Source organism: Panthera tigris, chromosome B2 (assembly GCF_018350195.1).
Source record: "Panthera tigris isolate Pti1 chromosome B2, P.tigris_Pti1_mat1.1, whole genome shotgun sequence".
In the NCBI taxonomy this organism is placed as follows: domain Eukaryota; kingdom Metazoa; phylum Chordata; class Mammalia; order Carnivora; family Felidae; genus Panthera; species Panthera tigris.
Genome location: NC_056664.1, coordinates 77,575,586 through 77,594,959, shown reverse-complemented (window position 1 = coordinate 77,594,959; position 19,374 = coordinate 77,575,586). Strand labels below are relative to the sequence as shown.

Sequence of the window (19,374 nt, the reverse complement as noted above, 5' to 3'; positions counted from 1 at the left end):
GCATCTTTCATACACTTGAAGTCTTTTTAAAAATATATTTATTTAATTTTGAGACACAGAGAGACAGAGTGTGAGCAGGAGAGTGGCAGAGAGAGAGGGTGCCACAGAATCCAAAGCAGGCTCCAGGCTCTGAGCTGTCAGTACAGAGCCCTACATGGGGCTTGAACCTGAAAAGAACAGCTTTAAATCCAAATGACAGCCCTGCCTTAGTTTAAAGCTAAGTTCTCTTTTCTGCTTATTATGGATCTTTGATAAGAAATACAATTGCTGAGAAGTCTGTTTTGCTTGCTGTTTGCTACGAGCATTGTGAAACCTTTTCTGAATGTAACCCGCTAGGTAATAGAATAAGTTGTGAAACTTCCTAAATGTAGTCTGATATGTAATAGAATAAGTGATTGTACATAAACTAACCGGCATTTCTCGCTTCTGTAAACCTGCTTGCTTAACACATTCCTCCCCTACCCCCTTCCCCCTTCCCCCTTTTTCCTCCCACCACAAGTAACGGACAAAGCCTTCCCGCCAAAGGACAAAGGACGCCCAATCAGAGAACAACAAATGTCCTTACTTTAAAACCAACTAATCAGGCCCCTCATAATTTGAAACCTCCCCTGTGCTATTTGTCCCTGTCTATAAAAACGCTGTACCAACCCTGATCGGGGCCTCTCAGCGTCACTGGCGACGAGTGCGCAGAGGTCCAGGTTCGAACCTGCAATAAATGACCCTTGCCGCTTGGCTTTGACTTACGACTCTGGTGGTCTCTTGCGGGGGGTTCGCGACCTCGGGCATTACATTTGGAGGTTCCACCGAGATCTCCCCCGGGCCCACCAGACTTCGGGTCAACGGGTCATCTCTGATTCCGATCGGTAAGTAAGCCGGCTCTATCTTTTTCTCTCTGATCTGTGTTTCTTCTTAGGAGAACCGGTTCTGTCTGGAAGCTGATGTGACCCTGGTGGACGCGCTATAGGGCACCCAGCCGGGGTCAGTTGGAGACGTCCACTGACACAGGGGGCCTTTCTGGCCCATCGGGGGGCCTTTTTGACCCATCAGGACTCTTTTCTGTGGGCCACTCACGCCCAACGTGCTTGCGAGTTAACCACTTTCACTTTCTCTACGGACTTCCAGTTTCTCTATATAAATTAGTCCAGAGTGCTAAGAAACATCTCTAGGCGCCTGAAAAACCAGTAGGCATGCCCATTGTTACCCGTGTTCTGATGTGATGTGTGTCTGTGTGTCTGTCTGTTGAATTGACCGGAATGATTGTTGGGAGTCAGGGGCACGCGCCTGACTTACCCTATGTGTAGTCCCACGGCGTAAGCTACGGGATTCGAGTGGGCTCTAACCCGATTTCCGCCGTGATCCTCATATGGCTTAAGGCGGTCAAAATTTTTTTTGATGCAAGCAGGGGGTTTATACCTGCCCGCCTATGCTAAGAGGCACCTAAGCTCCCGCGACGGATGCGGACAGACAAGCACACGAGTGCTTCTGTGTCAGTCTAAATGTGTTGTCACCCCTGGGCTCTTGTAATAATAACCATCCTAGCCGTAACCCTTTCTATCGGGTTGGCCGAAACAACACCAGAAAGTTGGAACCGCTGCGAGAGATTCTTGTTAGTTCTTGTTTTTCTTTCATGGGTCGGATGCTTTATTGGAATTAAGTGTTTTCTCGGCTAATCAGAATTAATTATTCCATCCTTTGTTCCTCTCTTCTCCTTCCCCAGCTCCCTGCGGCTTTTCCTCCCGCCCCTCCGCCCGGGACCCAGCCAGGCTGCCGAGGATCTCACCCTCGGAGGTTGCCTGCACGAACTCCTCCACCGCTCGTTTCAGCCGCTTCAGGGCCCCCTCCGTGCTGCCCCCTGGGCAGCGGCGCCCCCCGCGTCCGTGCTGCCCGTGCCCCCTTCTCTTCTCCTCTTCCTCAGAATCATAACATGGGCCAAATGCAGAGCACCCCTCTTTCCCTCCTCCTCAGCAACTTCAGGGATGTAAGAGCTAGAGGACACAACTTAAGCCTAGACATTCGCAAAAGAAAGTTGATCGCCTACTGCCGCTCTGAATGGCTCACCTTTGGGGTCAATTGGCCTACGGAGGGAACCTTCTGCCTCCCTGTGGTCCTTAAAGTAAAATCAAGAATTTTCCTACCAGGGAAAGAAGGTCACCTGGATCAGATTCCCTATATTCTGGTGTGGCAAGATTTAGTGGAAAATCCACCTCCTTGGATGGCCTCTTTCTTAACAGCAGGGTCATGCCAAATCCTAGCGGCTAAACCTATCAACCCTCCCAAGCCGCTAACTCCAACTGCACCCCCTGTCCTCCCCAACAGCCAAGATTTACTTTCTCTCGACCCTCCCCCTTACCAGATTCCTCCCCTTATTCCGCAAGCTGCCCCTATCCCTGCTGCACCGGCAGAGCCTCCCGTAGCCCAGCCAATAGAACTAGAGAATAGGGAGGCTCAACCGGCGCTCATGCCTAGTGGGGGCGAAGTCCAAGGGCCGGCTGGATGCACCCGTAGGCGGGCCCCACATGAGCCAGGACTCCGCCTTCCTGACTCCACTGTAGCTTTACCCTTACGGGAAATAGGGCCTCCCCATGATACGGGGAACCCCCGACTTCAATACTGGCCCTTCTCTACCAGTGACCTATATAACTGGAAAACCCAGAATGCCCGATTTTCTGATAACCCTAAAGATTTAATAAGTCTCTTAGACAGCGTTATGTTTACCCACCAACCTACCTGGGATGATTGTCAGCAGCTCCTCCGAATCCTGTTCACCACCGAGGAGCGAGAAAGAATTCAATTGGAAGCAAGAAAGCTGGTTCCTGGAGATGACGGCCAACCCACTGCTAACCTTGATCTCATTGATGCAGCTTTTCCCTTGACCCGACCCCCACAGGATGGCTGGGACTACAACACGGCAGAAGGGAACTCCAGCACACCCACCAGGAAGTTTGGCCCAGATTGAGAGCCATTTATGAGAACGGGCCCCCTCCTGAGCCGCATCACTACCGACCCGGAGATTGGGTATACGTGCGGAGACACAAGCAAGAGACCCTCCACCACGGTGGAAAGGACCCTACATTGTGATCCTAACCACACCCACCGCTCTCAAAGTCGACGGGATTGCTACCTGGATCCATTACATCCAAGCCCGACCAGCTGATCCCTTTGCGGTTTGAAGACTTCGTGCCGGAAGCCAACACCACCTGGACAGTTGACCAGAGTAAGACCCATCCTTTAAAATTGACTCTGCGTCGAAAACCTGACCCCGAAAACCGGCTGAGACCAAAGGCCCGGGTGTCCCATACCAAGACTGTTGCAGCAACTCGGGACCCACAATGATCAAAGGAACACTCACTAGCGTGCTCCTGCTCACCTCCTACGGACTGATAAGTATTGCGGGCAACCCCCACATACCCTATACTTTAACTTGGGAGGTTTCTAATTGGGAAACCCATGAAGTCTATAATACTACCACAAAGACAGATGTTCCCTTAAATACCTGGTGGCCGGATCTCTATTTTAATTTAGAACAGATGGCTAAGTCAGTCGGACTAGACCACGGGAGGGGAAAGGAAACAAGAAATTTCTTAAGCGAAACAGGGTTTTATGCATGCCCTGGGTTTGGACAAAAAGCTCGCTCCATATGTGGGGGAATTCTCAGCTACTACTGTAAGTCCTGGAGTTGTGTCACCGCCAATGACGGTAAATCAAAATGGAAGGTAACACCTCTTTACATCGACATGTCATTTGTCAAGCCCTGTGACATAGGTTTTTCCGGCCGAGGATATTACTCAGAAAATTGTAACCTTGTCCGTATCAAATTTCTAGAAGATGGAAAAAAAGAAACTAGATGGACCAATGGGCTTACTTGGGGAATCTATTTATATCGGGGACCACCCCACTATGCAACTGTTATTCAGATAAAACTAAAGGTAGAACCCAAGATTCCACCAGTGCTAGTAGGACCGAATCCAGTAGTAAGGGCCACAAGTGAGCCTACTACTAGGGCCACAAGTGAGCCTACTACTACTACTCCAGGGCCCACAAGTAAGCCTACTAATACCACGGGCAAGGGTCCTAGCTCTTCGGCCACTCAGGTGACCACAGTAACCAGGACCCCAAGAAAACCCCAAAAAATCCAAATCCCATTCAAAGATGACAAATACCACTTATCAGGCCTTAAACCATACTAACCCTAATGAGACAGGCTTGTTGGTTGTGCTATTCTATACAACCCCCATTTTATGAATCAGTGGCTATAATGGGTAATTATAACACTGCGAACAACTCAGATACTTGCAGATGGGGACAAAAAAGACCTGGTCTCACGCTACCAGTGCTTACGGGAAATGGAACATGTATAGGAAAAGCGCCTGAAAAGTATAGCCACTTGTGTACAAATAACATAAATATATCAGATATTTCAGAAAAGTGGATAATTCCACCAAATAACTCATGGTGGCTTTGCTCTCATGCAGGACTAACCCCCTGCCTCTATAAAAGTATATTCAATCAGTCAGAATTCTGTGTAATGGTAATTGTGTTCCCGAAAATCACATACCACACAGCTGAGTATATAGACCAGATGTGGATAGCACCAAAAGGGGTAACTAAAAGAGCACTCATTACTTCGGAGGCTCTAACCCTAGCCACCATATTCGGACTCGGGGCCATCAGAACAGGGACAGGGATCTCGGCCTTAACTATACAAAACAAGGGATTTAGTATACTTAGAGAAGCGGTTGATAAAGATATAGAAAGAATAGAAACCGCCATCACTTCGCTTAAAAAGTCCCTAACCTCCCTCTCGGAAGTAGTTTTACAAAACAGGAGAGGATTAAACCTGCTGTTCCTACAGCAAGGTGTTCTCTGTGCAGCACTAGGAGAAGAATGTTGTTTCTATGCTGACCACACAGGAATAGTAAGAGATTCTATGGCCAAGGTCCAAGAAGGGCTAAATAAACGAAAGAAGGAAAGAGAATAGGAGACAGGATGGTTTGAATCCTGGTTCAGTGCGTCCCCATGGTTAACTACCCTGCTCTCCGCTTTACTCGGACCTCTGGCCATCCTACTTCTCGCTCTCACATTAGGCCCCTGCATCATAAACAAAATTATTAATTTTGTCCAAGATAGGTTCAATACTATACAACTAATGATGTTAAAAATTCAGTACCTACCGCTCGAGACATTACAAACAGAGGCTTAAAAGACCCAAGATTGGCTCTTTAGGCACAAGAAAAAGGGGGAAATGAAAAGAACAGCTTTAAATCCAAATGACAGCCCTGCCTTAGTTTAAAGCTAAGTTCTCTTTTCTGCTTATTATGGATCTTTGATAAGAAATACAATTGCTGAGAAGTCTGTTTTGCTTGCTGTTTGCTACGAGCATTGTGAAACCTTTTCTGAATGTAACCCGCTAGGTAATAGAATAAGTTGTGAAACTTCCTAAATGTAGTCTGATATGTAATAGAATAAGTGATTGTACATAAACTAACCGGCATTTCTCGCTTCTGTAAACCTGCTTGCTTAACACATTCCTCCCCTACCCCCTTCCCCCTTCCCCCTTTTTCCTCCCACCACAAGTAACGGACAAAGCCTTCCCGCCAAAGGACAAAGGACGCCCAATCAGAGAACAACAAATGTCCTTACTTTAAAACCAACTAATCAGGCCCCTCATAATTTGAAACCTCCCCTGTGCTATTTGTCCCTGTCTATAAAAACGCTGTACCAACCCTGATCGGGGCCTCTCAGCGTCACTGGCGACGAGTGCGCAGAGGTCCAGGTTCGAACCTGCAATAAATGACCCTTGCCGCTTGGCTTTGACTTAGGACTCTGGTGGTCTCTTGTGGGGGGGTTCGCGACCTCGGGCATTACAAACCCACGGACCACGAGATCATGACCTGACTCAAAGTCAGACGCATAGCCAACTGAGCCAGATGCCCCTACACTTGAACTATTTATATGGGAAGCAAAAGACTTTTTAAAAGGATAACTGATTACCATCACTTCCTTGTATAATTTTTTTTTTTTGCGCTAAGAATTCTCACAGTTACTCCAAATGCTTTCCCTTCAAAGCACAGTAAATCACCTGGTTCTGTTAAAGATGACTGTGGATTAATACGTGTGCCTCGAGTGTGTCGTGTAGGATGCCCAGAAACTTGCGGCAAAGACCTTCATGAATTGAAGCTCAAGCTCCTCCCTTCCACTTCTGATCTCATAAAGCCACTTTTTTTTTTTTAGTTTATTTATTTATTTTGAAAGAGACAGAGACAGCATGAGGGGAGGGGCAGAGAGAGAGAGACAGAGAATGTCAAGCAGGCTCTGAGCTGCCAGCGCAGAGCCTGATGTGGGGCATGAACCCACGAAACTGTGAGATCATGACCTGAGCCAATACCAAGAGTAAGATGCTTAACTGACCGAGTCACTCAGGTGGGTGCCCCAAAAGTGAAGTTAAATTTATAACAAACTTAATCTGCAGTGAATGATACAGGCTTGATTGGAAGTTAGAAGACCTCACAACGCAATGGAAATTTTTGCCACAAAATGGAGGAAATACTTGAACAAGTCTAGACAAGGGACTTTTGAAGAAATGCAAGAAGTCATCTCAACTCATCTTTGGTAAAACGCCATTTTGCGTAAAGCTTTGTGTACTTTGGAGCCCATTAGAAGAATGACGCTGATAGACCAGAAAGAATCTGTACAGAGTCAATGAGGGTGATAAGAACCGAGAGTAAGCATTAGTTTCTTAGGACTGCTGTAACACAAGCTACATGGCCTGAAACAACAGAAATTTATGGTCTCATCGTTCTGGAGGCTAGAGTTCTAAAATTAGGATGTTGGCAGCACCATGCTCACTCTGAAGCTGTGGGGGAGAATCCTTCTTTGCCTCTTCCTAGGTTCTGGAGGTGGTGGCTGTAAGTCCTTGATATTGCTTTGTTTGCAGTTCCAGTCTCTACCTCTGCCATCACATGCCATTCTCCCCATGTGTCTCTGTGGTGGTTTGTCTATGTATCTATGTGTCACAAGGAATTTCTCTCTTAAGGACACCAATCGTATTGGAGTAGGACCCACCTTAATGACTTCATCTTAATTACATCTGCAAAGACCCTATTTCTAAATGAGGTCACATTCACAGACAACAGAAGTGAGGACTTTGACATAACTTTCTGGGGGGACACAATCCAACCTGTAACAGGGTATGACCTACAGAGATCTTTTTTTTTGAGTTATTTATTTATTTTGAGAGAGAGAGTGTGCGCACACATGTGGGGGGTGGGGGAGTGGGTACAGAGGGAGAGGGAGACAGAATCTCAAGCAGGCTCCACACTTAGCATGGAGCCAGACAGGGCTTGTACTCACAAACCATGAGATCATGACCTGAGCTGAAATTAGGCGCTTAGCCAACTGAGCCACTCTGACATGCCTACAAAGATCTTTTAAAGTTGAAATGTATTTTAGTCCAAAAATGAGTCTTTGAGGATGTGATAAATTACAATAAGCCCTGGAGTATGGTGGTGGTCAGAATAATGCCCTCTCACCTATAGATGTCCATGCCCTAATCCCCAGGACCTGTGAATATGTTAGGTTATGAGACCGGGGAGATTTAGAGTTGCAGATGGGATTACAGTTGCTAATCTGACTTTAACATAGGTGATTATTCAGAGGGGACCTAATGTCATCACAAGTGTCCCTTAAATGTACAAGAATGAGTCAGAAGAGGAGGATGTGAGAAAAGCTTGACAAAGCATTGCTGGCTTTGAAGATGTGAGGGGGCCACCAGCCAAGGAATGTTGCAGCCTCTAGAAACTGAAAAAGACCAGAAAATGGATTCTCTTCTAGAGCCTCCAGAAGGAATGCAGACCTGTCCAAACCTTGATTTCAGCACAGTAAGACCCATTTAGGACTTCCAAACTCCAAAGCTATAGGGTAAACAAGTTTGCATTGTTTTAAGCCACCAAGTCTGTGATTACTTTATTTTAGCAGTCATAGGAAACGAATACAAGTGCTAGTGTCGTAAAAGGAAGATAGTATTTAAACTGGTCAATTTTAGTATCATTAGGAACAACATCTTGGTAGACGTTAAAATAGACATATTTAAGGTAGGTGTTAGTAATTTGGTTCAGAACGATTTATAAAAATCAATTGCTAATGTGTTACTGCTGGAAGTAGTTACAAGATGCTGTGTTAAACAGACAAGAGATTTTGATGCAGAGAATGTTTCCACATTTGTTCAGTAGCATATACTTAGAGGATAAGTAAGCCTTTCAGTTATATTTCTTGTGCTTTGTTTCCCTTTACCAGAATAAAACTTACTAAAATGATGTGTATGCCCGTTAGAGTGTGTTGAATTCAATTAACATGGCTGTATTTAGAATTTCAATTTCACTGGCTGTATCAGAAAGTTCACCTGTAACCAGCTCCCTCTGGGGAAGATTGCCTTCCTGTGTAATCTGATTTCCATAGTTACATGGAATGAGAACCTGGCTCCTTGAAAACAAGGTATTGATCTGGTAAGAATCTACCTTATTCTTATTCATAAAAGCTGTTTTCAGCTGCAAGCATTTAAGTTTCTGAAAAATCACCCTATTCTAAAGGAATACTAACTAAAGCTTGAAGTGATGATTGTTGCTCTAATTATGCTTCTAACATTTTATGGGTTACGGTGTAGTCAAGTTGTATCATATTCTGCAAAAATAAGATTAGCCATAGAGAAGTCAGGAAGTTTCTGGCTTTGATTTTTCTTCAAACTGCAAATTTCAAATGATCCTTTCCCCTTTGGTTTGTTGGTCTTTTTCAACAAAATACCTCTGATTCTAATTTATATACCAAAAGGCAGGAGAGAGGTCAGAATGATTATAAAATGATTTGTGAGCCCAGAGAGTTTATGGTTATTTTATAAAATTCCCAGTATCTTGCAGCGATTTATTGCTAATTGTTAAATTTAATTCTGTACCAAGTGTTTACTTCCTTCCTTTCCTTTCCTTCTCTCTACTATCAAAACATTCCCTAGTGAGTTCCTTTAGAACTGTATGTGTGCATGTACATGCATACTGCCATTCTAAATAATACCAAGTTCAATTTCATGAGGATAATGTGTAAAAATCATTGTAGCAAGTTTCTTTAAACCAAGTAAGTAAGTAAGTCCTATACCCAATATGGGGCTTGAACTCACAACCCCAAGATCAAGGGTTGCATGCTCCACTGACTGAGCCAGCTGGGTGGCCTTGCAGCAAGTTTCTTTAAATTGAGAAAGAGTGCTTATAGTACTGGTGATGCTCTGCCATATCAGTATAGGTGAGACTTACTCTCTGGTAAACACTCAACCATGAAATTCCTCCTGGCAGGTGGGAGAAACCTGCAGGTGATTACTAGAACCCAAAGCAGTAGTGCAGATTGGATTGATGGGCTGTGATAAAGGACTAGGTACCCATATTAAGGAGCATTATACTATATATAGGAATCAGGAATTCCCAGGCACTCTGTAAACATGGAAACTGATGTATGAAAAGTCTGAGGTCCTGGCATAGCAACAGCTGATTTCTGTTATCTCCATATTTTCTATACCTGGAATTGTCTGGGTTTCATTACAAGGACCTCTAAGTGACACCTAGATTCTTTTATATATGGACCCATCCACAGTCACATTTTCTTTTCTTTTAATTTTTAAATTATCTATTTTATTAAAAATTTTTTTAAACATTTATTTATTATTGACAGAGAGCATGAGCATGGGAGGGGCAGAGAGGGGGGAGACACAGAATCTGAAGCATGCTCCACACTCTGAGCTGTCAGCACAGAGCTGGACACGGTGCTCGAACTCGTGGACTGTGAGATTGTGACCTGAGCTGAAGTTGGACGCTTTACCGACTGAGCCACCCAGGCGCCCCATAAATTGTCTATTTATTAAAAATTTTTTAATGTTTATTTATTTTTGAGAGAGAGAGAGAGAGACAGAGCATGAGTGGGAGAGGGACAGAGAGAGAGTGAGACACAGAATCTGAAGCAGGCTCTGAGCTGTCAGCACAGAGCTCGATGTGGGGCTCAAACTAATAAACACAAGATCGTGACCTGAGCTGGAGTTGGACGCTCAAATGACTGAACCTCTCAGGTGCCCCTAAAAAATTTTTTTAATGTTTATTTAAACATGTGGGACTCAAACTCACAGACTGTGAGGCCATGACCTGAGCTGAAGTTGGACGCTCAACCGACTGAGCCACACAGGTGTCCCCATAGCCACATTTTTAAATCTCCTTAATTGCAGCTATGTATTTACCCTTCTACTCTCAAATGAATTAGTGTCATATTCTAATTTAAGTTTTTTTTATTTTTATTTTAAGTAGGCTTCACTCACAACCCTGAGATCGAGTCGTATGCTGTACAGAGTGAATCATCCAGGTACCCTAGACCTTGTTTTGACTCAGGGGCAGGTGGTATAATCAAATAACCACAAGCAATTCATGTTCATACAGCTTTTTCTAAAGAGAGGAGTTTGGTTTTGCCTTCTTAGAAAGCAAACACTCTACCTCCAACCCTTGTTCTAAGTGAAGGTTTTCTATGCAAAAATTGCAGAAAATCCAAGTAGTCTCAAAATATCCTGCTGTACTGCGTTACCAGAGACGGAGCAAGTTTGGAAGGAAAATGTTTCCAAATTTTCACATTCCAGCTATGTGAAGTAAATAATTATTTTTCTGAATTATATTTCCTTTGATTTTTGTCAATTAGTATTGAGAATTGCATTATTTTCTCAGTAAAACAAATCAGATCCTTTAAAAAAAGACTTCACAGCACACAATAGCAAGGATGCATTCAAACTCAATTTAGTAAGTGTTATGTTAGGTCCTTGGGGTTTTTGATTGATGATATACCCATGTATATTACTTGTGAAATGTCTGTTGATTCCAGCCATATGGTAAAAATCATTGCTTAGTGGAAAACAATAGCTGTGAAATGATAAAATGGAAAACACTATAATATTCATTTTTAAAAAGATGAATAGGAATTCAATGAATGTAATAAATTCCTCTTGTAACATAGTTGACTAGCAGTAATAAGAATGTAGAAACTACTGGGAGAAGAATGTAATATTAACCACTTTTTAATAAAAAGTCTTTATAACATATATCTTCAGCAGCTAAATTTAATTTCCTACAGCTCTTTGTATACAGATAATTTTCACTCATACAAGCTTTTGCATTATTTACAATTAGTTCACAGTTCATGGCGATAGAAATTTTAGAAAGAAAATATTAACTTCCTCCCCCGAGATCAATGACTTGCAAATACATTCCTTGTCAGAGATGCACTGTCTCCGTTTTTTAACACCAAGATAACAGCGCCTTACACAACTATTCTCTTACTTGATTAGGGGCAAAATGTCACCTTTGCTGAAAGCAATCCACTGCTTTCACAGCAATCAAAGATCAAAATCCCACTTTATAGATAGAAATTGCACATGGATTTTCATAGGAATAAAGGTTGTTGATAGTGTCAAGTTGTTGCCTGAGCTAAGACTTGGGGAATCCTGAAGGAATCCAGGATAAACTTAATTTTATGATTCATTTAAAAATATTATTTAAATTTATTACAAAATTCGATAAACTTAATTTTGGTTCATTTAAAAGTAGTATTTAAATTTATTATAAAATCCTGCTTCCCAGAAGTATTAGTGAAAAAATTTTTTTAAATGTTTATTTATTTTTGAAAGAGTGAGAGAGAGAGCATGAGCTGCGGAGGGGCAGAAAGAGAGGGAGACACAGAATTACAAGCAGGCTCCAGGCTCTGAGCTGTCAGCACAGAGCCCAAAGGAGGGCTCGAAGTCACAAACTGCAAGATTATGACCTGAGCCTAAGTCAGATGCTTAACTGACTGAGCCACCCAGGTGCCCTACCTGGAAGTATTATTTTAATAAGTTCTTCAATAATTATTGCAGTACCACCGACATTGAACCAAATTATCATATTCTGCAACTAGATGATGTTTCAAAATATGGATGGATGTGGTCCCCTTCCTTTTATTTTTTTTATTTTTTTTAACGTTTATTTATTTTTGAGACAGAGAGAGACAGAGCATGAGCAGGGGAGGGTCAGAGAGAGAGGGAGACACAGAATCTGAAACGGGCTCCAGGCTCTGAGCTGTCAGCACAGAGCCCGACGCAGGGCTCGAACTCACCGACCGACCGTGAGATCATGACCTGAGCCTAAGTCGGCCGCTTAACCGACTGAGCCACCCAGGTGCCCCCCCCCTTTTTTTTTTGTTGTTCTTGTTCCCTTAACTCTTCCCCAATAGCACACAATAGGTCATCATTGCCCCAAGGACAAGTGAACCAGAGAACCAAGGCAGCAACTTCCTGTTTTGTTTGTTTGCTTTCAAATCTCCAGGACCAAGTATAAGGCGAAAAGATTGGAAAGAATACTTGACCAATGAGTTTCACTCTGTCCCTACCTCCCTTTGTTCCTGCCTGGTAGCAATGAAAACAAAACAACCAAACCAAACCACACCCCCATTAGAACCTCATCCTGCACAGGAAGAGGAAGAGAACATTGGAAAGAAACAGTAGGCAGGTGTCAGTGAGAGGTCCCTTGAAAAGAGGTCTGCACCTCTTCAAACAACACTCTGGGTTGGGAGAGGGATGTTAATAGACTCTCCAATAAATTTTGGTATCTGAGAGTGGGTGTGTCTAGTGTCCTGCTTTCTTCTGGGTGGCCCAAAGGGTCAGATGATATGCTTTGGGCAGCATAGACAATAAAGAGGCTTCCAGGAAGAAATCCAACTGCACAAAACCTGCCTTTCACCTTGCTCCTTCTTTCTTTTTAAAAACTGTACAAAATAGATACATAATTAATAGACGAAGAGCTATTTATAAGGAATATCAACAAATCAAATATTTATTGAAGGTTGTATGTGTCCACCTTCGAAAACTTTTGAGAAAGTTATTGTGCAGCCCATGTAACACATGTTTTAAGAGGCAGAGAAAGGGAAAATTCAGAGTAGAATGAAATAAGGTTCATGAAGGAGATAAATCTTGGGTGAGAGGTGGAAACTTACTGGGTTTTAGTAAAGATAAAACATACCCCAAACACAAAAACCAGGCGAGGAAGGAATAGGTCTTCAGAAGAAGAATCTTTTCTTCCTGGAATCCCTGTAGGCTGAAACCAATCACTGAAGCACGGACATATGAAAACTGAAAATATTAAAAATGAATAATAAACAACAACTCCTTTCCCCTCAACTTGTTCAAACCAGTAATGGGCAAAGGGTGCCTTTGTGAAGGCTCAGTGGTGCATGTGGATATGCAAGGATATCACCTCAGCGGGAAAAAGAGCCAGGAGAGAATTATTGCCTCCTATTTTTATTTCTCTGGCTAGTCTTCAGGTGGAATTGTCAAAAAACACCAAAAATTATTCTGAAATGTAAATTTCTCTAACTGAATCATCAAACCAGAAGGCCCATTGTTGCTCATGTTAAGAACCAAGCAGTGCAGTTTACGGGATTTTCTCAGATGCCATGTTGTAAAATTGGGAGTGTGTGTGTGTGTGTGTGTGTGTGTAGTTCACAGTAAAGCCCTTGCACCTGTACCTGCTACATCATTCTCTCCAGGTGGTTTTCCCACAAAGCTCAGCTTCTGCATAACTATTCCATTGCTTACTTAGAAAGGTTATTATGAAGTTGCTATGGACTAAATTGTGTCCCCCTGAAATTAATGGTTAAGCCCTAACTCCCAATGTCATGATATTTGGAGATGGGCTTTGGGGAGGTAATTGGGTTTAGATGAGGTCATCAGAGTGAGGCCCTTGTGATGGGTTTAGTGCCCCTTTAAGGTGAGATGTCACAGCTCGCTCTTTCTTTCTGCCATGTGAGGACATGATGAGAAGGTGGTTGTCTACAAACCAGGCAAAGGATTCTTGCCAGAACCTACCATGCTGGTACCCTGATCTCAGACTTCCAGCTTCCAGAACTGTGAGAAAATAAATTTCTGTTGTTTAAACCCCACCAATTATTTTGTTATGACAGCCTGAACAAACTAAGACAGAAGAATTGGGCTTGCCAGCATGCGGATGTTTTCTGAATGTCAAGTGGTTATTGACTTTAGTCTGCAAGAATGCATTAAGTTGAACATAAACTACTGCTTCTTACCACTTACATATCATCATGTCAGTGCTTTAGCTGGGTCTGGTCATAAAATGCCAGTGGCAAAGACATACCAGTTGTCACTTAAGAGAGTATCACTTAGAGAACAGAACTGTGCACAAATGACAGAGAAGCCCTTCATGTTGTCTCAGGAGTTAGGAAGTTTCACATTTTTCTCTGTTCAGGCCATGCTTTAACAATTTGTGCAGATTATGAACTTTCTCTGAGAGTCTCATGGAAAAATAATCCTGTGCTGCTAATTATTGTTGCATACACAGAGCTCAAGATTTTTTTTTTTGCTTGATGTGTATGTCTAGTTTGACAAATATAAACCTAAAAGGCAGAATTTAGTGTGTATGATTCGAACCATCTACTGGAGAAAGTGCTGGACTCTGTAGCAATGCCTTCTTAGAAAATTGTGGTGTAGAGAACCTTCAGGATAATCAGACTGAATTATTAAACTAGTCCCAGACTGGAAGGTGGGTGTGAAGGCATGTGCAGGAGAAAACCTGCTTGAGTTATTCAAGCCACTCATAAACCAGGAACAAGAATTTATCAATCTCATCTTTGGGGGAAAGTTCACAATATCTCATAAATTATTGCAACTAGGCTGCATATACAGAATCAGGACTGTCTGCATGAAAGTGACATCTAGAAGTTATATTCGAAGTCTCATAAGGCCAGCAATCCTCCCCTGGGTGCAAGTTCCTTCTATATGACATTCTAGTATACTTAATTTTATTTTTGTATGCATTTTAAGAAGCATGAAATTTTTATTTCCGAAATAGGTGAGTAATTATTTTGGGAGCAATAAAGGAAAGAGAAAACTGAGAATAGAAAAGAAGAAAATGCCAAAAGTATTAATGGCAGATTAGGAGAGCAAGATTTTAGAAAGCTTGAGTTAGACAAAGATAAAAAAAAAAGCCAAATGTTGGAACCAGCCTACTATGTCTGTTAGAACAAAGGACACTGAGATGCCCCCAAAAGGAGCAGGTGAATTGGGGCCCCTCTTCAGGCCTACATTGGGATTCTGGGGACAGCTACAAGTCCTGAGTAATAAAAGCAGAAAGTCTTTAGCATTTGGATGAAGAAGCAGGTGCACAAAAAGGCTAACTTTTAGGATGTGTACTATCTCCAGGAAAGTGAGACAAGTTTACTAGCATTTCCTTGAGATTGTAAGTGAAAGAGATTTGGAAAACTCTCTAGTAATCAGGAAAAGGTAGATGAAAATTAATTGTATGGTGGCCATTATTACTCATTTAAAATGCTTTTAAACCCAGCCTCAATCAACCCCAGGCCATATCTAATAGGTCAAACACGTGGTGAAAGAAGACTGCATTTGGTAGATGTGTTTATATCTGTTCAGGTTCATAGTTTCCATGTCTGCAATCCTTGGGGACAGATGTGCTTCAGAATTCATAGATTTTTAAAAAAATTTTTAATGTTTATTTTTGAGGGAGAGAGAGTGCAAGCAGGGGAGAGGCAAAGAGAGAGGGAGACACAGAATCTGAAGCAGGCTCCAGACTCTGAGCTGTCAGCACAGAGCCCAATGTGGGGCTTGAACTCACGAACTGTGAGATCATGACCTGAGCCGGTCAGACGTGCAACCAATTGAGCAACCCAGGCACCCTAAGAATTCATAGATTTTCAAAAATGTTTATTTATTTTTGAGAGAGACACCATGAGCAGGGGAGAGGCAGTGAGAGAGAGGGGAACAGAGGATCTGAAGCAGGCTTTGCAGCTGAGAGCGGAGAGCCTGATGTGAGGCTGGAACTCATAAACTGTGAGATCATGACCTGAGCCAAAATCAAGAGTTGGAAGCTTAACTGACTAAGCCACCCAGGCACTCCCAAAGATGGTTTTTTAAAGAAGATAATGATTTTAGAAAAGTATATGTATTTATATGTTTTGCTGAGAAATATTGGGATGCTTGATTACTTGTGAGTTACTTTCCCCAGCTCTACCAGAGGTTATGGATATAGATATATAGAGAGAATATAATACTATTTGGTGTCTCTCTTTGGTAGAGTTTGGAAAAGCAATTCATAATCAAGTGTAAGAATATTTCTCAGCACAACATAAATATTCACTCAAAGCAAAATAAAGATTATAAATGGTCTCCTCAGTTCAGGCCAGGATTTACTGCCAACTGAGTCTAAGTTGCGTCCAGTTTTACTGCCAACTGAGTTAAGAATGAAATTTCTGTTTTAAGAGATTTTTAGATTTCAGATGTAGGGCTGTGGGATTGTGAACTTACATTACTTTTTTTTTTTTTAAGCCAAGACTCAGTTTTGGCTGAGAACTATGGAGTTCTATATGCCAAGTTATACTGTTTCAATGACAAGTGAGGTCATAGAATCTGGGTTGGAAAAAGTAAAGGGTAGAGATGGGCTGATATGGCATCCTCCATGGGAGCAGACTGTGAAGGTATTTCCTCATAGAGAGCAAGCATGCACAGAACCTCTGGAGTAATCTTGTTTGGTGATGCTGGTCAGAAGGACAGGCTCAAGGGGCACCTGGGTGGCTCAGTCAGTTCAGCATCCAACTCTTGGGACTTCCTGCTTGGGATTCTCTCTCTTTTCCTCTTTCTCTCTCTGCCCTTTCTCTGCTTGCATGTATTCTCTAAACAAACAAACAAACAAACAAATAATAGCACATATGCATGTGCGAAAGTGTCTCCATTATTAATCTTTATAACCTTTGTGCCAAGTGTAGGGGGTATATTAACAACAATAACAGCAACAATAATAATACAATAATAATAGTTAATTTGCAGAGAACATTTTTTTTTTATTTGAGAGAGAGAGAGAAGAGAGAGAGAAAGAGACAGAGAATCTTAAGCAGCCTCCATGCTCAACATGGGGCCTGATGCGGGGCTCCATCCCACGACTCTGGGATCATGGCCTGAGCTGAAATCAAGCATTGGACACTCAACTGACTGAGTCACCTAGGCACCCCATGCACAGAACATTTTTTATGCACCAGCATCGTCTAAATACTTTATGTGAATTAGCTTATTTACTTTTCACAGCAACCCCATGAAAAGGATACTATATCTACATCTCACACATGAAGAGACTAACTAAAAGAGCAGTGAAGCAAGCTTGCCCAAATCTATGGAGCTACGAAAGAGTAGAGGTGGGATTTAAGCCCAGACAGACTTCACTCTGAGTGAATGAGTATGGGGATCAAACAAGAATAAAGTCAAAACTAATCCCAAGAAAAAGTGGTGATACTATTAGCAAGATGGAGAATGAGGTTGGAATGGAACTGAGTTTGTAGAGCAGACAATGGAATTGTGGCCTGGCATCTAAACTCCCTTGTAGATATAATCCTCAAGTTTCATTTGTGATCTCTCCTCTCAGAATCTCACTCCGTGTAGCTCTCATGCATCGGACTCCATCAGGCCCTAAAATGTGGAGGCAGACGATTCAGGGGATTCCCTCCTGGCCACACCTTCCATGGTCCTCCATGGGTGACTGATCCCAAAGGAGTCCATAAGACAGTAGGAGCCTTTTCTGAGGAGAAAGACAGATGCTCTTGACTGCTGAGTTAGAACTCAGAGATTGTTGAGTCCAGATCGGCTGTAGCCGTCTGCTATCATATGGAGCCTGTGACTAATGCCCACACAGTAGAAGGGAGAATCAGGCTGTGGAGGGATACTGAGCACCAAAGACAAGGCTTGAGACTCAAAGCCAGTCCAATTATTCCTCTTAATGAAAACTTCAGGTTTATGAACCAACAAATTCCCTTTTAGAATGAACTCCAGTGGTGCCTGGGTGGCTCAGTCGGTTAAGCCTCCGACTTCGGCTCAGGTCAGGATCTCTCGGCTCTCGTGAATTCAAGCCCCCGTGTTGGGCTCTGTACTCACAGCTCACAGCCTGGAACCTGTTTCAGATTCTGTCTCCCTCGTTCTCCCTGCTTGCGCTCTGCCTCTCTCTCTCTCTCTCTCTCTCTCAAAAATAAATAAACATTTAAATTTTTTTAAATGTTTATTTATTTTTGAGAGAGAGAGAGAGAGAGACATAGCACGAGCAAGGGAGGGGGAGAGAGACAGGGAAACACAGAATCCGATGCAGGCTCCAGGCTCTGAGCTGTCAGCACAGAGCTCATCGTAGGGCTCAAACCCACGAACTGTGAGATCATGATCTGAGCTGAAGTCGGAGGCTTAACCAACTGAGCCACCCAGGCACCCCTAAAAATTTTTTAAAAATGAACTCCATTTGGGGAGGGAAAGGAAAAAAAAAAGGAAAAAAAAATTAGAGAGGGGGGAGCCAAACCGTAAGAGACTCTTAAAAACTGAGAACAATCTGAAGGTTGATGGGGGGGTGGGAGGAGGGGAAGGTGGGTGATGGGTATTGAGGAGGGCACCTGTTGGGATGAGCACTGGGTGTTGTATGGAAGCCAATTTGACAATAAATTTCATATTAAAATAAATAAATAAATAAGTGAACTCCATTTGTATTAGTTTTTTTGTAACTTAAAAATATATATACTAACAAAAATAGAATAAGAATTTGCAAGAGAAATAAGTTTGGTTGTTAGAACAGTCACTGGAGATGTTCCACAGACATTTGAAAATATAAACTAAAATGCAAATATGTGGGGATATCTGCTCAGACAATCTCCCTTTAACAGTTAAAGTTGATGATTGGGAGGCTAATTGAACAAGGAGTGTGACTAAGCTGGTGATATAGAGGAAATGGAAAACCAAAGATGGAGTTCCAGGGCAGTGGTCTTCATAATATTTTCACAATACATGTGTCAGTCAATATATTTTTTAGGTTCTAAAAAAATTTCCATCATAAGTTGGAGTACTGCAAATTGTGTAACTTCCTGCATATTCTAAGTTTGACATTTTAAATTAAAATGATAATATCACTCTTTTAAATGTATCACATGTAATCCAAATGCTATACCAATTTGATATCTATCATAAGCCATTTAAAAAATATATGAACAAATTCTTCTTTAATAAAGGAATTTTACATTGTCACCTTTTCTTTTCAAACTCCTTTCTATTGCACCTCCCCACATCATTTTATACCAATGTAATATATTCCAATATTTGAAAAATCTTTAGTAGATAATCCTAACATCCTTTTATGCTACAAAAATGATTTTCAGTGCAATTTACCAAAAGAACATTCACATATTATGACTTGATTAATAAATATTAACAAAAAACATTTGGAAATGCATGTAGAGATAGCTGTGATACATGACTGTCACCTCTATGCCATGTACAATGGTAAT

The 19,374-nt window shown here is 42.2% G+C and overlaps 1 protein-coding gene across 1 annotated transcript; it reads left to right on the top strand.

Moving 5' to 3' along the window:
- The first annotated feature begins 223 nt into the window (after positions 1–223).
- LOC122238851 lies at positions 224–2,956 on the top strand. The gene is made up of 2 exons (XM_042987612.1): positions 224–863; positions 1,718–2,956. Exon 2 carries the CDS (start codon positions 1,925–1,927, stop codon positions 2,954–2,956), a length of 1,032 nt encoding a protein of 343 aa, XP_042843546.1. The 5' UTR covers positions 224–863; positions 1,718–1,924.
- The last annotated feature ends 16,418 nt before the right edge of the window (positions 2,957–19,374 follow it).

What these genes read in the sequence shown, in the direction of transcription:
- LOC122238851 (XM_042987612.1), top strand. Translation starts at nt 1,925, where the DNA reads ATGGGCCAAATGCAGAGCACCCCTCTTTCCCTCCTCCTCAGCAACTTC.